The sequence below is a fragment of the Tetranychus urticae genome, chromosome 1 (assembly GCF_039701765.1).
Source record: "Tetranychus urticae isolate SD_2017Ah chromosome 1, NJAU_TeUrti_SD_1.0, whole genome shotgun sequence".
In the NCBI taxonomy this organism is placed as follows: domain Eukaryota; kingdom Metazoa; phylum Arthropoda; class Arachnida; order Trombidiformes; family Tetranychidae; genus Tetranychus; species Tetranychus urticae.
The window spans coordinates 1,490,718-1,511,668 of NC_142958.1; the positions used below are offsets into that span (position 1 = coordinate 1,490,718).

The following is a 20,951-nucleotide window of genomic DNA, read 5'->3' on the forward strand; positions in this document are numbered from 1 at the left end:
GTCTTCTTTTGAAGATCACTATTAACTTTCAAGATGATAACCATAATGACTCTGATAATAACAATGCTTATGTGTAATAATAAGCACACACCCATCTCTGTAAACCCAAACCCGGAAAGTTAGTTGCATGGCGGTTAACCATCACAATCATATTCATTTCTTAATCACTCACTTAAATCCTTTCCATGTTAATTTTCTTCCCTATCCTTACTTTAACTCCTCATCTCTAATCGTCTTTTCTCTTCCTTCCCTAGCTTTTCCTATTCTCACCCAAAGTAGGCTAAACCAGTCTTTCACCTTTAGCCACAGGTCAAACCATCTCTTAGTGACTTTAAGTAACTTAATGAAAGTTAAAAACCAAAGGGACAACTTTCATTTTCACCATTCTTCATCTGTCTGTCGTTGTGTTCACTCATCAACTGATTGTGGTTAATAACAAACTCCATCATCTATCTCGAACATTGTTCCTCACCTTAAACAAATTGTTTATAAACATTCAACATTGTTTAATTGATTCTCAAATTGCAAACTGTGATATCTACTGTGATCTAACCTTAATACTTAATTAAAATGACCAGTCATATTGAACTGACAGATTCTATTAAAGTAAGTAATGTTGTTATATTCATAAATCATGTTTCATCTCAGTTTACAATTTAGTTGATAAGCCTTTTCGTTTCACATGTTACCTACCGGTATTTTCATCTATTGTCAAAGTGATGTTGATTAATTTCCATGCATTTTCTGTTGCGTTAATTGATTAATACAATTTATTTATACAACCTGTCACCAATTCATGTGCTTTGTTTGCCTCTGTTCCAGACTTTTTTGCTCTCAGAGTTTCATTTTTTAGAGTAGCTCATGAGTCTTCAATGTTTAAACACTAAATATAATCCATAGATTTTCTTAACATCAGATATCTGTCTATTTTACTTTCCTTATTAATTCCTCTCTCTCTATATCTCTATCCCCTTTCTTAATTTCTGTCTATTTTCTTGCTCATCTCTTGCAACAACTGTTTCCTTTTTGTTTTTGTATCGAGTTTTATTTAGTCAATATCGCTTTAACCATGCTTTTCAGTTTATCAGTTTGATTTCAATTATTTTTCGACTATGTCAGAAATATGTGTCATTTATCCTGAACCTGAAGCTGTTTTATTTTCAGTGGTGAGTGGAGAGGTCAGATAAACAATCAGCTTTGCCATCAATTTTCAGCCTTATTAACCATTCACTTGTCCTTTTAACCTTTCTTAAACTTTTTCTTTCTCGTTCTATTAGGATATTCCTTACTCAGGATTGCTGCCATATCCATGTAAACCAGGATTACTTCTTTATATCCATGGACGAATTCCTGAAAATGCAGAAAAGTAAGTCCGACCTTTGCTCAGTGACTACTGAAGATTATCGATTTTATTATCATGCACAAAATGCATTTACATCTTTTTACATCTTACATCAAGTTTAACGTAATATCAATTTTCCTATTTTTCAGATTCTGTGTAAATCTCGCTAAAGCTGGAACCGGTGACAAAGCCTTTCATTTCAATCCACGATTTGGAGAACAGTGTGTAGTGCGAAACAGCTTCGTTGATAATAAATGGGGAAACGAAGAAAGGAATCCCAAGAATCACATTCCTTTCAGTCGTGGAGAGTCTTTCAACCTTTTAATACTCGTACAAAGCAATTGTTATAGAGCTGCTGTGAATGGTGAACATTTTATTGATTTCGATCACCGGACTCGTTTTAGTGAAGTACGTAAATTGGAAATCAATGGAGATGTAGTTGTTAACAAAATTAGTTACCACATGGATAATAATCACACACTAGACTGTACACAATTTTTGCTTGGTTATCCAATATATCGACCAAAACTACCTTTCAAATGCAAATTTCCCTCTACAGTCTCGGCTGGTTTCATGGTGTATATTTCAGGCCGTCCTGAATTACGTGCTCACAGATTTGCTGTTGATTTATTATCTGGTGAAGATATAGCCTTTCATTTCAACGTGAGATTTGACGAAAAAGCTGTGGTCCGTAATTCATTTACCTCAGGGGACTGGTTGAAAGAGGAGCGACATATCTCTTACTTCCCATTTGCTCTTGGAGTAAATTTCGATATGATTATTTTGATTACCGAACAGAAGCTGATGGTTGCCTTGAATGGACAACATTACATTAACTATAATCATCAAGTATTGCCAATCGACTCGATCGACTCTTTAAGCATCAGAGGTGATCTCTGCCTTAGCTCTATACGATTTTCAACATAAATATGATGCTTGATTTTTTTATTTATAACCTGTTGAGTATCTAAAGTGGCTTTCAATGAAACATGGTGAAACTGAGATCGTCCTGTTAACACCAACATTTATTTATATCATTGCTTCCTTAATAAGCTTCAACAATCTTGCGACTAGAAAAGTGCAAACCTTAAAGTAATTATCATCTGTTACAATACCTTTTTATACTCTACTTACCTTTGATAATAGATATGTGTGATTTAGCCAACATGTGATAAATAAATCATTGGTTGTAACTGGATGCTAACATTTGATGAAAAAATAAACAATAAATTACTGTATAACTCGATAAGCTTATGAACTTGATTCAATATTATTCAATTATTCATTTAATTACTTACAACGATGATGTTAACAATTATTTGAAAAATATTAAACATTTTTATGTACAAATTTTAATTGAGGAATATTTCTGTGTAACTCAAACAAATGGCATAAAAACAATAACAAAGATCATAAATTTAGTTAATTACAGAATCAGATAAAACAATATTGGGAACTTACTAAAGTAAGCGGGAAATAAATTAAATCAGTAGTAAAATCAAAAACTACAAGTTTTGCTCTAATGAGAATGAAATTCATTTAAAGGTGTAACAATTTACTCCCTCGGAAATTAAACTGTTAATAACCTTAACGATAAATAGTATTTGAATCTGAATAGACATTTCAAGTTCGGTTAGGGTTCAATGCCGTCAATGTATTGAAGATTTAGATTCTGATTTTAAAGCCTTCTTTTGCGCAATTGGAATAATGTATACAGTGAAGAGTAGAGCGAAACATTGAGTTGTGCGTTTTCTTTGTACGAATTGTATGATGGATATTCTGAATGTCATGGATTGGTTATAAAGTTAAAGGTGAATTCAACACAAACAACAGTTATAATAGGATAATTTAACGCTCTTAAAAATTTAACCATTTAAACTTTAGATGATAAATACGGAAATTTATGATTGCCATGACTATTTGTTTGATTATCGATATTGTTGGCTTGGTCTTTCGTTGATTCTCACTCTGTAGTCAATTTAATTAAAAGCTTTGTTGGTCTTCTTTATCTTTTAAATAGAGTCTTGTAATTATAGTTCACTTGCCATCCGATCGACTTCTTTAGTAATCTTTCCTTCCAATAAAGGATCGTTAGACCAATAATAGAGAGGTGGACCAGCAGAGAAACAATATTTACGATCTAATTCATTGTCACCATCAACCCAATACATTAAATAAAAATTGCACATTTCATCGTCACCAGTTGATCCAATTGAAATCGTATAAGGTAAATAGTTGTCCATTGTACACCGAGCTGCAACGATATCACCTTGTTTGATAACAATGGATTTGTCTGAAACTGGGTAAAACATCTGCAAATAAAAAAATCAGATAGACAATTATTAACAAAACAGTAAGAATACAATTTGATTGAAATTTAGAATCCAACAATACTATATAATTGAGTATAATGATATGTGTTCTGTTTTTCGTTGCTAAAAAATCAGAATTCATAATTAGATCAAGATAGGGGAAATCTAGATTCATTCTGATATGAATATGGACGGAAAAGTAAACAGATACACGCAAAATTATATGATTGACAAGATATCTCTGTAGACATCTACAGGAAATTAATTACCTGAGGTTTCTGTGGATTCTTTTTACCAATCAATTGCCAGTTTCCATCTCGAACAAACCAACCAGAAACAACTTTACCAAGCTTATGAGTATGAGTACGGAATGCAAATGGATGCAATTCAATGGGTTGAGAAATCATACAAGTAGTTTCCATATGCTCGAATGAGCTAGCAGGAATGAAGCCTGATGTACCTAATAGGAGAACTCCCGCTCTTTTGGTCACAACATTAGTATATTCTGGAACCATAGAAAGTGTTATACCAGATTGATCTGTAGCCCCTTTACGGAATCGCTCAACATGGGCATAATGTACTTGTAATACTAAGAAATTGACATCTGTTCCTTTTCCCACTTTGAATCCTACTGATTCGGGTAATACAAGTTTAGGGGCATCCATTGCCCAGGCGTAAATAATAGAAGATGTTCCAGAGCAAACGGGTGCTCGACGATATGCTGAATTTGAGTTTCTGGAACTAGACATTTCTCCACATTCCCAAACAGCTCGAGGAGTATCCCGTTCATAATAACCAGGAACTTTACATCCATAAATTAAGATATGGTGAGCTGTTGCCATCGTTGCATTTGGAAGAAATTCAATGATATATTCAGTTTCTCGTTGAGGTGCTTTAAATGCTGTACATAAATATGTGTCTTTCTGTAATAATTAAAATAAAAAAAAAGATATTGAAAACATAGCATAAAAATTGAAAACCACTGCACAGGCAGAATAGGAAACAAAATAGAAATGTCAAGGTTCATAATCAATATTCAAGCCTGGTTGAATTGAATACAATAAACCATAGATGTCATTCAAAGCTACATTAATAAATTAAATTTAATGAAATTCTAACTTGAAGTCAGCTCATTACACAGATGAGTAGAACCAAATATCTGATAAGACGGCATATAAACAACAGTATCATTGTTTATGTCATGTAAACATATGGTGCTAGCCTATTCAGAACAAACAAGGATTATACTTGTGTAACTTGAAAGGAAACAAGCAGCCATCAATGATACTATAAGACTATTGATCACAATTATTGTAAATGTTTAAGAAAGATAGAATCAATTTACCTCAGTTGGTTGAACATTGGGCATCAACATTGGATAATATTTCACTTCATAACCGAGTGAAGTATCGGTTATAAGAAAGATGTAACAAATTATTAAAAGCCACATTTTGATTGACGATAAATTAACACTGTCTTTCCCGATACCCATCAAATGGGTCGCTTATCAAATACACAGGTACAATGTTAAATGATAACTGATTTCACTAATAGTCAGCTACAGTTATTTTAAAATAAAAATGGGGAAGATATTCATGATATTGTAACAAGTGTCACTCATGAATCCTAACCAGATGAGAGATTTTGACATGACAACAGATACAGTAAATATTTTTTCAAAAGCTTCAGCTTACCTTCAGAGGCAAGCCATGCGTACACAACTGGTTTGGGATTATGATTAAAATGGCGTTGTAATCAAAGTGTGGATTGTTTTGTTTACATTTTCAGGACTATTCGTGATTCTTGATTGAAGTTATAAATCTTCAAGTTGATGGCTTCATATTTCCCTGACACAGACAGCGAAGATGAACTGCCTTTGGGATGGGAAGAAAGAGTTGATCCAGATGGACGTGTGTTTTTTGTTGACCACACAAATAAAACCACTCAATGGTTACATCCAAAAGATGGTAAAGCAAGGAGAGTTCCTGATGAGTTGCCCTTTGGCTGGGAAAAGATAGTCAATGATCAAGGTGAAATCATATTCGAAGAGTAAGTCAATCAAGTTTGTTCATTTAAGGTTGAGTTTTGACTTTCAAAATTGCCACAAAAATAAACAGTTTGAAAATGTATGATTTTATTTTGAAATAAGGAGATCAATCTTTCAATGAAGATTCTGTTTTATCTTTTAATTAATACAACTTATTTTGATTTTCTTTTTTCTTCAGTCATATTAATAAAAAGAAGACCCTAACTGACCCTAGATTGGCCTTTTCATATGAAGACAAACCAAATGGCACAGTAAGACAAAGATACGATTCATCGACTACAGCCAATGTTATCCTGAATGGAAGAGATTTAACCGGTAAAGTAGCAATTGTTACTGGTGCATCAAGTGGAATAGGACTTGAAATTGCTCGGAGTTTATCTTTCCATGGATCCACCGTTATTATGGCCTGTCGCAACTTGGAAAAGACAAATAAAGTGATCTATAAATTACGCGGACAAAGAGTAATTAATTTTTCTTGTAATTTTTCACGAAGCAAAATCCTAATTACCTTTTGTCTCATGGTACAAATTATCAATGATTTTACCAGCCAAATGTTAAACTAGTTGCCATGGAATGTGATTTATCCAGCTTCACAAGTGTACGAAAGTTTGCTCAAGATTTTCAAAAGTTGAATCTGTGAGTTATATTCAAATACACCTGATACCTTGAATCAGGATTCTCAATCGGAATAATAACCAACTTTTTATTTACCTTTTTCAGAAAACTACACATGCTTATTTGCAATGCTGGCGTCTTTTCCCTGCCTTTTGGGTTATCTGAGGATGGTTTTGAACTGACGTTTCAAATTAATTTTTTGGCTCATCTTTACTTGATCAAGCTTCTTCAGGATAATTTGGTAGACTCATCGCCTTCTAGAATAATTCTTGTCTCCTCTGAAAGTCATCGCTTCAGTCGTTTAACCACCAATGATATCACCAGTGAACGTCTCTCACCATTATCCTCTAGAAACTTCGTAGCTCTCGAAGCTTATAATGACTCCAAACTATGTCTCAACTTGATAACTCGTTATTTGGCCCGAATGTTCCAAAATTACGGTGTAACTGTACATTGTTGCCATCCTGGTAATATGATCAATACAGACATTTCTCGGAATTGGTGGCTTTGGAAACTGCTTTTTTCTTTTGCTCGTCCGTTCACTAAATCAATTGTAAGTCTCTTGATTCATCTTGTTTGAACTTTTAATGAAGATTTTTTTGTCTTTTTTCTGGTTAATTTTCCAGGAACAGGGAGCGGCAACTCCAGTTTATTGTGCGACTTCAAAGGACTTGGAAAACATATCTGGACTGTATTTTAATAATTGCACTCAATGCAACCCCTGTCCTGAAATTGAAAACGATGAATTGATCATTAAACTTTGGAAATTATCTGAATCAATGATTGCTGAACGAATTAAAGAGCTTTAAAACCAAAAGATTATGATTTCAATTATTGTTCCGTTTTAATTCTGCTCATGATTCTATTCAAGAAGATCATCTAAAATTTTTCTTATGATTTAGATTGTTTTTTCTAAGTCTTTAGCTTCTTAATCACCAGAAATTTACTGAATCAATTGGATCTGAAAGTAAGAAAGTAATAGTAATGTAATATTTTCTGAGATATTAACAAAATGAATCTGAATTGTAAATAAACTTGCGAACCGATTTCGATCAATGGCATCTGTCCAAAAGAACGTTGACTTAACATCGATTTGCACGAAACATATCATTAGCGGAAAGTGTTCAGTTAATTGTATGTTTTATACAGACATATTCGTCAATACCTAATATTTTGAGCTTCAATGTGTGTAATAAGAACTTCTCTCTATCTTTCTCTTTCTTTCTATCTTTTTCCTCTTCATTGACAAGCGTGACTTACAGCTGATGAAGTTTACTTTTGTTTTAGCTACATGGAGACTCCACTTTATTCAACTCATAATCAATCGGTTTATGAACCATCAGAGGACAGTTTTTTATTTTTGGATGCATTGGAAAAAGATTTAAAATTGATTAAAAATGTAAAGTAAGTGATATAAATTAATTTATATTTTCCTTGATCTAATCGATAATAGACCGACTATTTGTCTAGAGATTGGTGTTGGATCGGGAATAATTACCACTGCATTGAGTAAACATCTTGGCTCTAGTAACTCTTATTTCATGTAATTATAACTCATTTATCACTATTAAGTTAATTACTGTTATCAGTTCTTTTTTCATCAAAATGTAACGATTGTTTCTTTGTATACTTCAGAGGTACAGATATAAACCCTCAAGCAGGCTTAGCTTGCTATGAGACTTTCAGATTGAATCAACTCGCTAATTCACCCCAAATAGTTCTGACGGATTTAATTGAATCTTTGAGTTATCGTTTAAGGTCTAATGTAGATCTTATTGTGTTCAATCCACCATATGTGCCTACTGAGGACTCTGAGGTAACTACTAACTTGTTCAAAAATCTTTTTGTTATTATAGATTCCAATGATCCTAAAATGAAGCATTCAATTACAATTTGTTAATTTTTCACTCTTGAAATTTCTAGATTGAAAGTGATGATCTTCTAACTAAATCCTGGGCAGGCGGAATTAATGGTCGTCGAGTAATCGATAGGTTTTGCTCCAGTGTTTCTCAAGTACTTGCTACTAACGGCTTGCTCTATCTTCTATTGAGCAAAGAGAATCAACCAGACGAAGTAATTGAAATTCTCAAGGAATACAACATTAATTTAGATGAAATTGTGATCGAAAGGAAATGCCGTAATGAACACCTTCTGATTCTTAGATTTAAAAAGAAAGCAAGCTCTTGACGATGATGATCACTGCCTGTTATTTCGCTTTGACCGATAAGTCCAAACCATGTGAATCTAATATGTTGAATAGTTACTTCGATTTACTATGTAACTTATATTTCAAGCACAATTCCAAGTCTTCGGCATCCACTTAATAAACAACATCAAGTTTCTACTTTTTAATTATAACAAAACATCATCAACATCAATCGCATATTTTCACCTCTTGACAAACCAAAATCCTGTTGAACCAGTAAAAATAATCTTTCACCAAATACAGACTCAGTAATTCAAATAGGTGATCAGGGCAAGTTTAATGAAAAACGCAAAACCGCAGATTAAGCAGATTCTTGTAATTTAACATCCAGAAATATCGTAATACAGCGATATGAACTCACATTAAATACCAATATCAAAAAGACCAATGTGACCGATGTGATAGAGGCCAAAGAGCAGCATAAACTCTAACCACAAATCTCAATAGTCCTAGATAACTAAATAAATAGATAATACATCCAAATTTTATTGAACAAGATGAATTGTTTGATATGAGTAATGCAAGCTCTAAAAAAGACGCAATATGAAAGCCTTGAAGTCCAAAAGAAGAAATGAATGCTTTGATGACTTGATCCTCGAACAATAAATCAGGATCATTGTTCAACTTGTTGAATCAACCAAAGAGAGAAGATCATCTCCAGGATTGGTTTCAACTGGTGCGTTTTTTTCACAGCAATCGTCCATTAGATTTATGTTCATTTCATCTCTAACCTTATCCAAATGATTGTATCGACATTCTGTGTTGAGATCAATTTGGTTCGATTTTTTTCTCTCATCTTCTGGTTCTCCTGATTCTTGGTTTGGTTTCGCTTCATCTTCATTCTCTATCTCTAATAGATCAACCTCTTCCATATTCATCCAAATATCAACAGCTCTTTGGTTAAAAGAATCGTCCTCGTTAAATCCACTTCGACCGATAAGATTAGCCAAAAGATTAGCCTCTTTTTTAGCGATTTCACCCGTTTCTTGACAAAATGAGACTGAGCTCACATTATTGGTAAAATTTTCTCCTTCGTTCAGTTTATTTCCTTCATTGTTTAACTGATTGTCAGCTTCAATTTGTTGCTGTTCCTCTTCATTCGAGGTCTCTTTTGAAAACCTAAATCACAAGAAAATACAACAATAAAGAAATTATAAATCAGATAATTTGTGAGTTTGACTTTCATTACAAACATGACAATTAAACGAGAAATAAAACTCACATGGTTGGATTGTTTCTTCAGATCAGCGTTGAGTTCAACTTATCATTATAAAACAAATTAACTAAGATCAAAACCTAAAATTGAATCAGATTGGCACAATAATCAAATATTTAAAGACTATCTAGAATTTTGGTGATTAGAATCAAGCTTTCCATAATAATTCTGAAAAAATGTTTGGTGCACTATTCAAATGAAACAATAAATGGATAACAATATTAATTGAAACTGGAAAATGTAACAAGGAGTTGGTTGGAATAGTTAAAGGTCGATCGATCCATTTGGTTACTGGGTAACATGTTTTTATACATATATGAATTAATCGATCGACCTATCTTTCAATATTGTGTTGAAGTAAACTGATTTCTCTCACTTTTGGTTACAGTAATAAACAAAATAAATGGAGTAAATAATTTAGCTGATAAAAAGAGATCCATAAATCTAAACCATCGTAGAAGAAAGGATTTACTTGAAAGTGTCTAGAAGATTGAAAAAGTCAATTTAATAGAAGGATTTAATGGAAATTGATCTGAACAAGTTATTGGAAGAAATCTGAATGTAAAAGTGATTGCTTACAAATACTTTAATGATGGCAAGGCGATTGTCAATATTTGATTGTAAAGAGAATCTAATTTTGGCCTTTTCGGTCACCGCTTTGAAAATTGGTACAAATAATGGATTTGTGTCATTCTGTATATTTAACACTGATTTGTTGAAGAATTGTTAAAATTTTGTTAAAATATCTAGTTAATAACCCAACTTAAACAACTGGAACAATTAGTTCAAATTGTTGAGAGATGGAAAGATACTTAATCTGAACACTTCAATTTTGATCTTCAAAAGGTCTAGATAATACTAGTAAACTAGTGACCGATGGTCAAAGCCTTGATCTTGATCATATCCAAGCCTTTTATCTTGACTGTACTTATAAGATTGTTAAAATACAATTCATGTTTGCATTAGAAAAATTTTCATTTTTAGAATCATTGAGCTTAGTATCCTTTTTCAGTTGAGTTTGCTTCTTTGCTTTTAAAATTTACTTGAACTAATTTGTTTCTTTAATTTTTTGTTGTATATTGTGATTTAACTGCTGTTTACATGTCTCTAACGGTTCATCTTAAATTATGCATTCCAGTACCAATCGAATGCCTTATAGCTGAGTGGAGATACAGATTGAAAGATTTTCGTCTTATCGATTCTGATGGGAATAGTCTCATGTTTCACAAGACCATTCTCCAGAACATTTCACCAAAATTTGATTATTTAAATAAATTTTGTGGTGAAGTCGGTGATGGGATTGAGCAGATGCGCCTTCAAACACTTGGTTATTATGCACTTCAAGCATTGTACGACTTGATTTACGTTGGTCCACTGGTAACTGATGAGAAACGTGCTTGGGAACTTTGTGATCAATTGCAGGTTTTGCAACTACCATTAGTAACTGAAAGGCGACTCGAGAGCTATATAAATTACAAAGAAGTTCAGCTCAATAATAGTTACAGTGACAAGGAAAAAAATCCGTATCTTCCATATACATCAACACCAAATACTTCTTTGACTCGACGGATGATTCTTCCTACTGAAGATGTAGAGTTGTTGAATCGTCATGGATCCAATGTTGATGAAATCCAGGAAACATCTAGAACGGTACGTTGGTTTGACTTGAATGAAATCCAACAAAGAGGAACACAGATTAAGAGGACAACAACCGATGGATTATCTTGTATCAAACAGGCATCTGTCCAGAGTAAATTGAAACGTAAACAGGACATTGCTCTCCATCGGATGACTGTAACTTCTATGACTTCTTCATTAAAATCTGATGGCCCGAGCCGTGAGGTGAAGGAGTTGAATAAACACAAAACTGATGATAAAGAGAAGTTTCTGGCAGATTTTGGTTTGTTTTGTTCACCGAGACCAATCACACGAAGTTTAGTCAAGGCGATTGGCATGGGCTCCGAATCTTTACTTCCTGAGAAAAACAAGACTTTGTCACCATCCAAAAGTCCACCAAAAAAATCAGTACCTCGATCAGCAAATTTGAAATACAATCCAATAATTCCAATACAAAAAGCAAAAACTACTGTCAATACTACTATCAATCAAGCAATCATTGAACAACCGCCCTCCGGATCTTCCACCAACGGCTCTTCAAGAAATGCGAAAAGTAACACCCAAGTATCAAAACCAATCAACAAGTCACCGTGCAAAAACAGATACGCTGCTTTGAAAGGTTATTCAAAAACGACCGATTATTCACAACTAACCAGATCAAACTCCAGTAATAATAACAGTAACTCAAACTCCAGAGGAAACGAGAGCAACACAAAAAAGTGTAATGGTATTGGGTACAAGTCAAGCCACAAGTCTTCCGATGTGTCTGCAAGCTCAAATGATGAAGACACTTCTGATTCCTCTGCTATCAGTTCAAGTGAATATGAGGAAGAAGAAGATAAAACTGATGAGAGTGATGATTTCAATGATGCATTTGCTGTTGATACGAAAACAAAAAACAAAAAAACAATGAGTAAGGAAGAGATCAAAAAGGATCTGGTAAGATTTAAAAACCAGGCAAATAAACTTAGATACATAGAAAGGAAAGCGAATGCTATGAAGCAAATCATTCAGGCTATAACCTTAGCTTTACCCGCAAAAATCAAGTTTAAACGTTATCATGGTTATGAATGTTTCATCTGTGGCCAGTTGCATTCAGGATCTGCATGGCAAGATCATATTCTTGTTAAACACTATAATATGAGATTTTACTGCATGAAATGTGGTCTTGACTTCAAGAATGTGGTCGCTAGAAATAAACATGCTAGAGATTGTTCAGGCATTTGAAGTAAATCAAGTAACCTGTATTTTCTGGGAATTTGTTTCTTGAATTCCAAATCGCTGTAACTGATAACAATGACTTTGATGAAAACTATTTTCGTAAATAAACTTGTGATGAGCAAAATCACGAATCAATCATTTTAGTTAATATCACATTTTTTGTAAGTTTAATTTCCATACCGATGAAGTCAAAGTTAACACAACTAAATAAATTAAATTAAATAACATTCACATGGAAAGGTAAACTGTATTTATTATTCATTATAACTGACAAGCCGGTAATTATGAAAAACGCGCCTTATTGAATACCAGTAACCATAACAAAATCAAACCCATATGCTTATTACGCAGACGTAATTTAATTTTTTGGCCTTTGAACCAATTTTATTAATTGTAATTCAATTTCAAATATTTTTTTATTCAATCCATCATCTAATTATATATCTTTTGTGTCATGTTGATGTTTGAGTTGTAGTGCATAACAGAACCATTGATGGTTAATCTTGACTTGGTGCTACCGACTAAGACTGGTTAATTATTTCCTTCAACTGTGGACTTTTTTTATGTGATTGATGTCATTATTCAAAAAACCAAAAGGAAAGTTCAGATTGCGAGTTACTCGCGAGGATACCGATGACGATGAAAATAATGAGTCTACTCAGGAAATTGACGATTCGAAAAAATCTTCCTCGCAAGTGCCAACTGTAGAGACAAAAGACAATGAAAATGAAACAAATGAAGCTGGATCATCAGCTGTTAATCAATCTCATGTTGAAGGGGAGAAAAAAGTTGAACATAAAATGAAAGCCAAATTAAGTTTCGGTGATGATGAGGAAGAAGACGTTGATGTATTCAAGGTTAAAAAATCTGCCTACAGTAGAAGAATAGCCAAACAATTAAAAAGGGAGAAAAAAAAGAAAGAAAAAGAGGAAAAATTAGAAGAAGCCAGAAAATCCGAGCAAAGTTCCGCTTTCACCAGTTATGGAGAAGATTTTAATGTAGAAATGGAAATTGAAAATTTAAATTCATCAGCTTTCAAAGAGTAAGTTTAACTGTTTTGAACAATTTCTCCCTTCAGACCTTTCTAATAAATTATTTTTTTACTTCCCAGTTATCATGAACGAAATACCGATGATGTCAGTCATTTTTTCAAACCAGTGGAGAAAGGAGAAATCCCAAGTGCTAAAGAAATCTATGCCGCAAGAAAGAAACGCGAAGAGGATCGCAAAAAACTTAAAATGGATAATGTTATCGACGACTTTATCGCTATCGAAGATGAGACAGCAGCTGAGAGAACAGCTTTAGGTTTAATTGATGACGAACAACCCGTTTATGATGAAGAACCTGATAATGATGATGATGAAGATGAAGATGATAGAATTGATTTTGCTGTTGATAGAGAGGCGATTGAAAGAGAAAGAGCAAAAGAAGCATTTATTCAAGCTCAAGAAGAAGACGAAGAGACTTTTAATAGAGTAAAAAATAATAACGATGATGATTCTGAAGATGAATTAGATCTTTGGGAGAAAGAACAAATCCGTAAAGGTGTAGGCTTTGTAATTGGTTCTTCTAATAGGGATCAATCTAACAATCAGCTCAACGATTTAATGACAAAACTAGATTTACCAAATAACAGTGATAAGTTTAATTCACCAATTCCAAGTTATCTTCCCAAAACACCGAATGGTAAAGCTTTTGAAGAATTAATTAAACAAATCTCTGATTCCATAGCTCAAATGCAAAGAGAAATTGATGATGATGAACAAGAATTGAGAAGTGTTATTGCTGAAAGAGAACAATTGACTAAAGAAGTTAAAGATTTGGAAGAAAGATTAATAGGAAATGAAGATGATGATGATTCTCCAACAGAACGTCCCTGGAAACAAGGAGAAATATTTTCTCAGAAAGCAACACATGATAGCAGCGATGATGATTATTAATACAATTCTCTCTTTTTAAATTCGATCTCTGTATAAATACTGTTACCATTTATTTAAATGGTCAATTTTGTTACAACAAAAATGAAGTTCATTGAACAACTTTGTTGGTAACTAACAAAAACCTCTTTCTGTACGCGTACACAAATGATTTTATCGATAATTTTGTATTTATTTTCAAATTAAGTTATGAACAGAGAGTTTTTGCAATTTTAGATGAATCAAGAGCTTCTAGATTCTTTGATTTGTTGAAAACAAATTGCAAATGATAAATGTATAAATCTGAAGAAAAGGCTAGAACTGTAGAAATTTCAAATTTGATGACCAAAAGTCTAGATGAGCATTGTGACCGCTTCGCCGATTCAAGATACACTTTTTGCTCGTGACTTAATCATTTTAAGAGATTACTGGGAATCACTCAATTGTTATCATAAATAAATATGTATTTTTATTAACAATTTGAATGTTTCAACATTGTGACAACAAAAAACTTGTCTGTCTACCTTGTCTTGCACCCGAATCAATCTGGAAAACTGATCCATTCGCAATCTAATCATCAATTATATTGAGACTCAAATCAAATTATAATGTACATGTTTAATAATTTTATAAATATAAGTTACAAACATAACATATAATTCATCCGAGTGGTCATTTGTAAAGTTAAGTGAAGATTTTTGCACTTGATTACATAAAATTACTTTAATTTTAAATTGGGAACATTTCGATAATTTTTTACTCGAAGAGTGCTATAACTGCTGGTGGTTCTTCCTTTTCTTCCCAACAAGCAATTCCTTGATCGATTGGAATAGAGACCAATGTTGAATGATAATGAAAATATAGCTAAATAGATAAAATGAAATACTTTATGTTGAAACGCAATAATTAGACACTACTTATAAAAAAAATAGCTGATGAAATGCAAAGCACATGTCAAAAATAAATAGCGGGAAAACATTATTCAATAATTAAGTGAATTTTTCGTAGTATTTCTCAGTTGAGATAATTTATAATACAATAGAAGAAATTAGATTAGGCCATCAGGCAGCAATACTTGATTGATTAGAGTAGAGAAGTTTCTTTACTCTTTGGTTGGTTGGATCCTGAAAAACTGGACAGTTAAACTGTTGAGTGTCCGTTGAGTTTACTGTATCATTTGCTTAACAATCACTAGATATTTCAGTTAAACTCAAATTGGACACTTGATGGTTCTATCCGGTGTAAAAAAATGTTAAAAATTTACCGTCAAGCAGCGATAAACATTCATAGATAAATGAACATCGAGTCGTTGAACTGGTCATCAAATGATGGAAATTGATTTCTTGTGAACCTGATAATGCACCGTTTGTTACTTTTAAATATCCTTAATTGTCAAGTTAACTTAACGACCATTTCTCGATGTTTCCAGAGTCTTGTCTAAATTACTGTAGAGTCAACACTTACTATGCACTCCTAACCATATGACCGCACAGTTTATAATTTCATTTATAAAATGATCTTAGCTGTTCAGTCAAATTGAATACATTTGGCATGAAATTTTGTCGTTTCATAAATTAAACATAAGGGTAAAAGTTAAAAATTATCAACAGGTTCCAGTTGTTCATCATGAAATGAGTGACAGATAATTTACATTATGTAATTGTAATATAGATGTTTGTTTTCTCACTTGAAAATAAAATAACAATTCGTCTTCTGATTAGTTGATTAAACGAGACGACATTTTTAGACATCGTCGTCTTTTCTTTGATCGATAATGCAATCGCTGAGAAAAATTCATGATAGATATGAGATTGAACAAGAAAGAAAAAATAAAAGGAAAAATGTTGAAGTGTCGATGTTAATGAATGTGCGTTAATTGGATTTGGCTATAATGATGGCTTGATTAGATCTTTCGATGACTAGCCGCTGAATTGGAGAGAGCCATTGTTTTGTCGAAATCGATTGTAGCATACGATTGAGGTGGATAATTACTACTTATAGATTTAATCGACGTTGGAGTTGAAGGTGGTGTAGTTCCTGGTAAAATAAATGAACCTTCTTCTGGAGTTTTAAATACAGGTGTAGCTGGACCAGTTGTAACATAGACAGGGCCGTTATTATTGTTCGTATTAGTATTTTCAAGATCTAATATGATATAGTTTACAGGCTCGGCAATTTCGGATAGTGTTATTGATTCACTCAGAGCACTCTCTGATCTTCTCGTCAATTTAGGACTTATCGTTGGACCTGCTTGAGAAGATTGACTAGATGAACCTTGGATGGCTGTGGAGGATGAACATGATGGAACCATTGTAGGCAAAGGTTTAACTGGTAAATTTGGTGGTTTAGCATCTTTAGCATTAGTCGAACAATTTTGTTCTTCATCATTGGTAATAATAAATTCTTCACATGCTAACGAAGCTCTTCGTTTGGTGGATAAAGACTCATTTGTTTCAGAATTACTTGATGTATTAGTACAAGTTGTTGTGGCGATAACAGTTGGTGCAGTGGTGGTAACAGTGGAGTCCAATACGCCGGTTTGATATTGAGCCGCGGCAGTATCAATATTTACATAATCGACAAGATCATCTAGTTTAGCATAATTAGTGTTTATATCACTGGCACTTCGTGCTGATCCGGTCCTTCCTTTTGATATGTTTACATGCGAGGAAGGAAATGGGAGCCCAGCAATTGTTCCATTCATTACTCCTGTATTTGCATAGAAGGGTGAATTTATATAGCTTCTTATGTCATTGACGTAAGAATGAGGAGGTGAATTAGGAAGAAGTGGTGGTGGAGGAACTGGAACTGGAGCTCTAGCAGCTAATTCAGGTGGAGCACTACAATTTGAACCTGTTGATGTTGGAATCACCGGAGATGCAACTGTTGTACCAAGATTAACAGACTCTTGATTTGTCCCATGCTGAGGTGAAGTGATATGATTATTTGGCGTCGTAATGTTAGTACAATGTTGTAAAGACTCTTGTAAGACATTAAATAACTGCTCTGCATGAACACATTTGAAGGCGTAAATACCTGTGAAGAGAATATAGAAGAATATTGGCCATGAAAACGATTAGATTACTCAAAAGATTTACTAAAATTTGTAGTAATTGAAATCAAACGTAAAACAAAAATAGTAATGAATAAATTGAAACTGTTTGTTTACCTGGTCCAGTTGAACATCGACGGCCACATTCAAAACTAAACAATTCAGCATCAAATCCATAACGCCGAAGAGACCTTTAATAAAAAATAAGTTAAAGATTGCAATTAAATTATATTTTAGTTGAACTGTATTATGAATCAATGATAGACATTAATTTATTGAGCATAGTAACAACAAAATAAAACATCAATGTCATTAATGACAAGATTATCTTACCTCAATGGCCAAACAATAGAATTTTTGTTCCTTTGATGCAAAATTAAATCATTCTCGGTAATCTCAATTTGACCATGATTTATCTCATTACCACGATCATCAACATTTACAACATCAAAAATCTTAGAGTTATTAACTGTTGAGCCATTGCCATTAGCTTCCTCTGATCGACGGAACAAAGGTCTTTGTGGTGTTGAGTATACACATCCCATAACTGGTGGATCTCATGCGATTTGAGTAAATTCAATTTATTCAAACACTTTTAACACAAATTGTAGCTTGGCAAAAGCAAATTAAAACACATCAATATTTAGTTAATATTGAACACCAAGCGATTAGGAGAATGTGTTTTTTATGAGTAAATTGTTTATGGGAAGGGAGTAAAGGAAAAAAGATCAGGACAGACAATAATTTTGGGTCAATAGATTATAAGGCTAGGATTGGAGATTGTTTATATAATTTGGAATTAAAAATGCACCAACGATAAATGAATGAGATGAATAACAAATTAAGCATAATGTAAATAAATTACATTTCAATCAGGACTGAACACAACAATAATTCATAGCAGTTAGAAATTTATTAAAGAAAATTGTCCACCAGGTTCGCAGGACCGCGAACTACAAAAGAGTATCTATATAATATTTTTACAATCAATAGTAATCATTAATTAATAGTAATTGTATTACAGTTTATGTAATACAATTTAAAAGATTTTGCATTTTGTACTTGATTCCATTTAAAATGAAATGCACTTCGAATCAAATATAGGGAAGAGGTAGATCAACTAGGTCAATAAAACGAATCAGAATATAAACAACAAATAATAATGAAATCATTAATGGCATATATTTAACAAATAGTAACAGAGAGGCGATTAGGATTTCGATGCTAATGTTATTTAAAAAACTTTTTCTCCATTTGTTGGACAATCATCTCAGCGATTGCCAGCGATGAGGTCGCTCCAGGTGAAGGAGCATTGCGAACATGAAGAACGTGATCTTTGAATGCACCACTTCCCGAATCGAAGACAAAGTCTTCCACTAAATTACCATTTTCATCCAAAGCTTGAGCTCGTACACCAGTAGGACCACGAACAACATCCTCCTTTTTGATGCTTGGTATATATTGTTGGAGTATTTTGATCTGAGCATCAATGTTTAAACTACGGTAAATTTCTTGAGCTCCTTCTTTCAAATATTTGAGGGACAATTTGATTAAACCTGGGTAAGTCAAAGCATCGATCATATCCCTCAAATCAATGTCTCTGTAAGAGTAACCTTCGCGCTTTGTTGCAAGAACAGCATTTGGTCCAAGCCAAACATTGCCATCAAGTCGAGGTGTAAAGTGGAGTCCAAGAAAAGGTAATCGAGGATCTGGAACCGGATAAATATTTGTCTTGATCAAATTCTTTTTATCTCCTTTTAGCAACAAATATTCTCCTCGAAAAGGTACAATCCTTGGATTAACTGGAGAGCCCGTCATTTGGGCAACTTTATCAGAAAAAAGTCCAGCTGCTGTGATTACCCAACGAGCTTCTATCTTTTCAGGTGATAATTTATTTGAAATGACGACTTTAGGTGGGTCTCCTTCGACCATGTCAAAACCTTGAACCTCAAAATTAACTTTAACTTGACCTCCGTTAGATTTGAAATCCTGAGCAAATGCTTGAGTAACTAAACCCCAATCAACTATTCCTGTATTAGGCGACCAAAGAGCTCTGATACCTTTTACTCCGGGTTGAATAGCTGTCATGCCTTCAGGTCCAATAATTTCAACGCCAGGAACATTATTTTTAAGAGATCGCTCGTAAAGTTTTTCTAGTCTGAATAGTTCATTGTTCTTGACAGCCACAATCAATTTACCGCATCTTCGATAGTCAATATTCTTCTCTTTTAGGTATTTATAAATCTTTTTAGATCCTTCAACGCATAATTTGGCTTTGAGAGAACCGGGAGGATAATAAATTCCTGAATGAATAACACCACTGTTACTGCCACTTTGATGAACCCCTAGAGAAAAAGGAAAATCAAAATTAATACAATTTGTATGAACCGAAATCGAAGTATTAATACCATGTTGAAAATGGACAATAGTTCATAAAAATTGTCAGCATAATAGCTAATAGATTTGAATCAGAAATCTTACCTAATTTCTTTTCCTTTTCGAGTAAAATAATTTTAAAATCACGATATTTCAATGATAAAAGTCTTGCTGTAGAAACTCCAATGATTCCTCCGCCAACCAATGCAATGTCATAAGTCTTGGACGATCCACTTGATGATAGACGTTGTTGTAACTTGAATAATTGACCTCGAGCGATAAAAAAACTGAAAATTGTTTTTGAAGCTAACAATTCAGATGATAAATTCATTTTAATTAACAGAACAGTTAATTCAAATTTAAGCTTACGATTTTTTGTAATGTTATTAACAGACTATCAGCTGTTTGAGATAAACACGTGTTAAGTGATAGTTACATAACTCAGTGCATAATAACCACTAGCTATTGCGACTGATATTTTTGGTTATTAACACTAGTTATTGGAATAATTAAACGACGATTGCGAGGTGATATGATGGTTAAATGCACGAGGGCAAAGCCTTTCTATGGTCCTGTTAACAAACCCATTCCAATAACCAAAAATATCAGTCGCAATAACTAGTGGTTATCATCCACTGAGTCATGTAACCATTACTTGAACCACTGCATCGAGAAGTTATGAGATATAAACTCGAGGGCGAAGCCCGTGTGTTTTATCTCATAGCTTCGAGATAAAAAGGTTTACCTGACTTAGACCAATATTTAATCTAATCTCAACACTTTCATTTAATTTTGTAAACAAAATTTTGTCTTCACTTTCCATTGCTTTCAATGGGTTTTCCTATTTTCATTTTAGGCTTCTGTGCATATTTAGTTAACAGTGTTGGTTAACTATTAACCAACACTGACATTAAGTTTCGTAAACGTTCAAAGACAGATTTAGTTGATTACCTAATCAATTTAGACTTAATTTCAAAGCAATTTTGATTACATAATCAACTAAATGCGTATCTGTCTTTGAACGTTTACGA

At 33.2% G+C, this 20,951-nt stretch overlaps 8 protein-coding genes across 10 annotated transcripts; 4 read left to right on the top strand and 4 right to left on the bottom strand.

Annotated features, from left to right (window-relative positions):
* Nucleotides 1-135: 135 nt before the first annotated feature.
* On the top strand, nucleotides 136-2,591 carry LOC107368261 (galectin-8). Of its 3 annotated transcripts, none has more exons than XM_015936055.3 (3): nucleotides 136-606; nucleotides 1,278-1,366; nucleotides 1,492-2,591. In XM_015936055.3, exons 1-3 carry the CDS (start codon nucleotides 571-573, stop codon nucleotides 2,267-2,269), a joined length of 903 nt encoding a protein of 300 aa, XP_015791541.1. In that variant the 5' UTR covers nucleotides 136-570; the 3' UTR covers nucleotides 2,270-2,591. The 3 variants fall into 3 exon arrangements, with proteins under 3 accessions (XP_015791541.1, XP_025017912.1, XP_015791540.1); XM_025162144.2 differs by lacking the exon at nucleotides 136-606 and adding an exon at nucleotides 1,000-1,178; XM_015936054.3 differs by lacking the exon at nucleotides 136-606 and adding an exon at nucleotides 1,000-1,166.
* Nucleotides 2,589-5,280, bottom strand: LOC107368260 (peptidylglycine alpha-hydroxylating monooxygenase). The gene is made up of 3 exons (XM_015936053.3): nucleotides 5,000-5,280; nucleotides 3,924-4,577; nucleotides 2,589-3,654 (listed from the first exon to the last, which is right to left on the bottom strand). Exons 1-3 carry the CDS (start codon nucleotides 5,144-5,146, stop codon nucleotides 3,373-3,375), a joined length of 1,083 nt encoding a protein of 360 aa, XP_015791539.1. The 5' UTR covers nucleotides 5,147-5,280; the 3' UTR covers nucleotides 2,589-3,372.
* A 77-nt stretch (nucleotides 5,281-5,357) lies between these two features.
* LOC107368259 (WW domain-containing oxidoreductase) lies at nucleotides 5,358-7,133 on the top strand. The gene is made up of 5 exons (XM_015936052.3): nucleotides 5,358-5,703; nucleotides 5,880-6,162; nucleotides 6,249-6,337; nucleotides 6,422-6,869; nucleotides 6,943-7,133. Exons 1-5 carry the CDS (start codon nucleotides 5,486-5,488, stop codon nucleotides 7,123-7,125), a joined length of 1,221 nt encoding a protein of 406 aa, XP_015791538.1. The 5' UTR covers nucleotides 5,358-5,485; the 3' UTR covers nucleotides 7,126-7,133.
* Nucleotides 7,134-7,601: 468 nt separating this feature from the next.
* Nucleotides 7,602-8,679, top strand: HemK2 (HemK methyltransferase 2). Its single transcript, XM_015936228.3, has 4 exons — nucleotides 7,602-7,720; nucleotides 7,770-7,859; nucleotides 7,952-8,132; nucleotides 8,240-8,679. Exons 1-4 carry the CDS (start codon nucleotides 7,608-7,610, stop codon nucleotides 8,501-8,503), a joined length of 648 nt encoding a protein of 215 aa, XP_015791714.1. The 5' UTR covers nucleotides 7,602-7,607; the 3' UTR covers nucleotides 8,504-8,679.
* Nucleotides 8,680-8,774: 95 nt separating this feature from the next.
* LOC149094340 (uncharacterized) lies at nucleotides 8,775-10,316 on the bottom strand. Its single transcript, XM_089270038.1, has 2 exons — nucleotides 9,745-10,316; nucleotides 8,775-9,641 (listed from the first exon to the last, which is right to left on the bottom strand). Coding segments are annotated over exons 1-2 (501 nt in total). The 5' UTR covers nucleotides 9,747-10,316; the 3' UTR covers nucleotides 8,775-9,142.
* A 2,618-nt stretch (nucleotides 10,317-12,934) lies between these two features.
* Nucleotides 12,935-14,971, top strand: LOC107368267 (uncharacterized). The gene is made up of 2 exons (XM_015936061.3): nucleotides 12,935-13,618; nucleotides 13,688-14,971. Exons 1-2 carry the CDS (start codon nucleotides 13,149-13,151, stop codon nucleotides 14,514-14,516), a joined length of 1,299 nt encoding a protein of 432 aa, XP_015791547.1. The 5' UTR covers nucleotides 12,935-13,148; the 3' UTR covers nucleotides 14,517-14,971.
* A 119-nt stretch (nucleotides 14,972-15,090) lies between these two features.
* On the bottom strand, nucleotides 15,091-18,426 carry LOC107368265 (uncharacterized). Its single transcript, XM_015936058.3, has 3 exons — nucleotides 17,878-18,426; nucleotides 17,662-17,735; nucleotides 15,091-17,528 (listed from the first exon to the last, which is right to left on the bottom strand). The coding sequence occupies exons 1-3, from the start codon at nucleotides 18,087-18,089 to the stop codon at nucleotides 16,396-16,398; spliced, it is 1,419 nt and encodes a 472-aa protein (XP_015791544.1). The 5' UTR covers nucleotides 18,090-18,426; the 3' UTR covers nucleotides 15,091-16,395.
* A 12-nt stretch (nucleotides 18,427-18,438) lies between these two features.
* On the bottom strand, nucleotides 18,439-20,299 carry L2HGDH (L-2-hydroxyglutarate dehydrogenase). The gene is made up of 2 exons (XM_015936059.3): nucleotides 20,026-20,299; nucleotides 18,439-19,889 (listed from the first exon to the last, which is right to left on the bottom strand). The coding sequence occupies exons 1-2, from the start codon at nucleotides 20,249-20,251 to the stop codon at nucleotides 18,775-18,777; spliced, it is 1,341 nt and encodes a 446-aa protein (XP_015791545.1). The 5' UTR covers nucleotides 20,252-20,299; the 3' UTR covers nucleotides 18,439-18,774.
* Nucleotides 20,300-20,951: the final 652 nt, after the last annotated feature.

What these genes read in the sequence shown, in the direction of transcription:
- LOC107368259 (XM_015936052.3), top strand. Translation starts at nt 5,486, where the DNA reads ATGGCTTCATATTTCCCTGACACAGACAGCGAAGATGAACTGCCTTTG. An exon ending in GATTTTCAAAAGTTGAATCT is followed by an intron (nt 6,338 to 6,421) that starts GTGAGTTATATT and finishes TACCTTTTTCAG; the next exon opens with AAAACTACACATGCTTATTT. An exon ending in GTCCGTTCACTAAATCAATT is followed by an intron (nt 6,870 to 6,942) that starts GTAAGTCTCTTG and finishes TTAATTTTCCAG; the next exon opens with GAACAGGGAGCGGCAACTCC.
- HemK2 (XM_015936228.3), top strand. Translation starts at nt 7,608, where the DNA reads ATGGAGACTCCACTTTATTCAACTCATAATCAATCGGTTTATGAACCA. An exon ending in AAATTGATTAAAAATGTAAA is followed by an intron (nt 7,721 to 7,769) that starts GTAAGTGATATA and finishes AATCGATAATAG; the next exon opens with ACCGACTATTTGTCTAGAGA. An exon ending in TGCCTACTGAGGACTCTGAG is followed by an intron (nt 8,133 to 8,239) that starts GTAACTACTAAC and finishes TGAAATTTCTAG; the next exon opens with ATTGAAAGTGATGATCTTCT.
- LOC107368265 (XM_015936058.3), bottom strand. Translation starts at nt 18,089, where the DNA reads ATGGGATGTGTATACTCAACACCACAAAGACCTTTGTTCCGTCGATCA. An exon ending in TCTATTGTTTGGCCATTGAG is followed by an intron (nt 17,736 to 17,877) that starts GTAAGATAATCT and finishes TTTTTATTAAAG; the next exon opens with GTCTCTTCGGCGTTATGGAT. An exon ending in TCGATGTTCAACTGGACCAG is followed by an intron (nt 17,529 to 17,661) that starts GTAAACAAACAG and finishes TTCTCTTCACAG; the next exon opens with GTATTTACGCCTTCAAATGT.
- LOC107368267 (XM_015936061.3), top strand. Translation starts at nt 13,149, where the DNA reads ATGTCATTATTCAAAAAACCAAAAGGAAAGTTCAGATTGCGAGTTACT. An exon ending in AATTCATCAGCTTTCAAAGA is followed by an intron (nt 13,619 to 13,687) that starts GTAAGTTTAACT and finishes TTTACTTCCCAG; the next exon opens with TTATCATGAACGAAATACCG.
- L2HGDH (XM_015936059.3), bottom strand. Translation starts at nt 20,251, where the DNA reads ATGAATTTATCATCTGAATTGTTAGCTTCAAAAACAATTTTCAGTTTT. An exon ending in CGAAAAGGAAAAGAAATTAG is followed by an intron (nt 19,890 to 20,025) that starts GTAAGATTTCTG and finishes CTTTTTCTCTAG; the next exon opens with GGGTTCATCAAAGTGGCAGT.
- LOC107368260 (XM_015936053.3), bottom strand. Translation starts at nt 5,146, where the DNA reads ATGGGTATCGGGAAAGACAGTGTTAATTTATCGTCAATCAAAATGTGG. An exon ending in CCAATGTTCAACCAACTGAG is followed by an intron (nt 4,578 to 4,999) that starts GTAAATTGATTC and finishes TAATTATTACAG; the next exon opens with AAAGACACATATTTATGTAC. An exon ending in AGAATCCACAGAAACCTCAG is followed by an intron (nt 3,655 to 3,923) that starts GTAATTAATTTC and finishes TTTTATTTGCAG; the next exon opens with ATGTTTTACCCAGTTTCAGA.
- LOC107368261 (XM_025162144.2), top strand. Translation starts at nt 1,113, where the DNA reads ATGTCAGAAATATGTGTCATTTATCCTGAACCTGAAGCTGTTTTATTT. An exon ending in TTTCAGTGGTGAGTGGAGAG is followed by an intron (nt 1,179 to 1,277) that starts GTCAGATAAACA and finishes TCGTTCTATTAG; the next exon opens with GATATTCCTTACTCAGGATT. An exon ending in ATTCCTGAAAATGCAGAAAA is followed by an intron (nt 1,367 to 1,491) that starts GTAAGTCCGACC and finishes CCTATTTTTCAG; the next exon opens with ATTCTGTGTAAATCTCGCTA.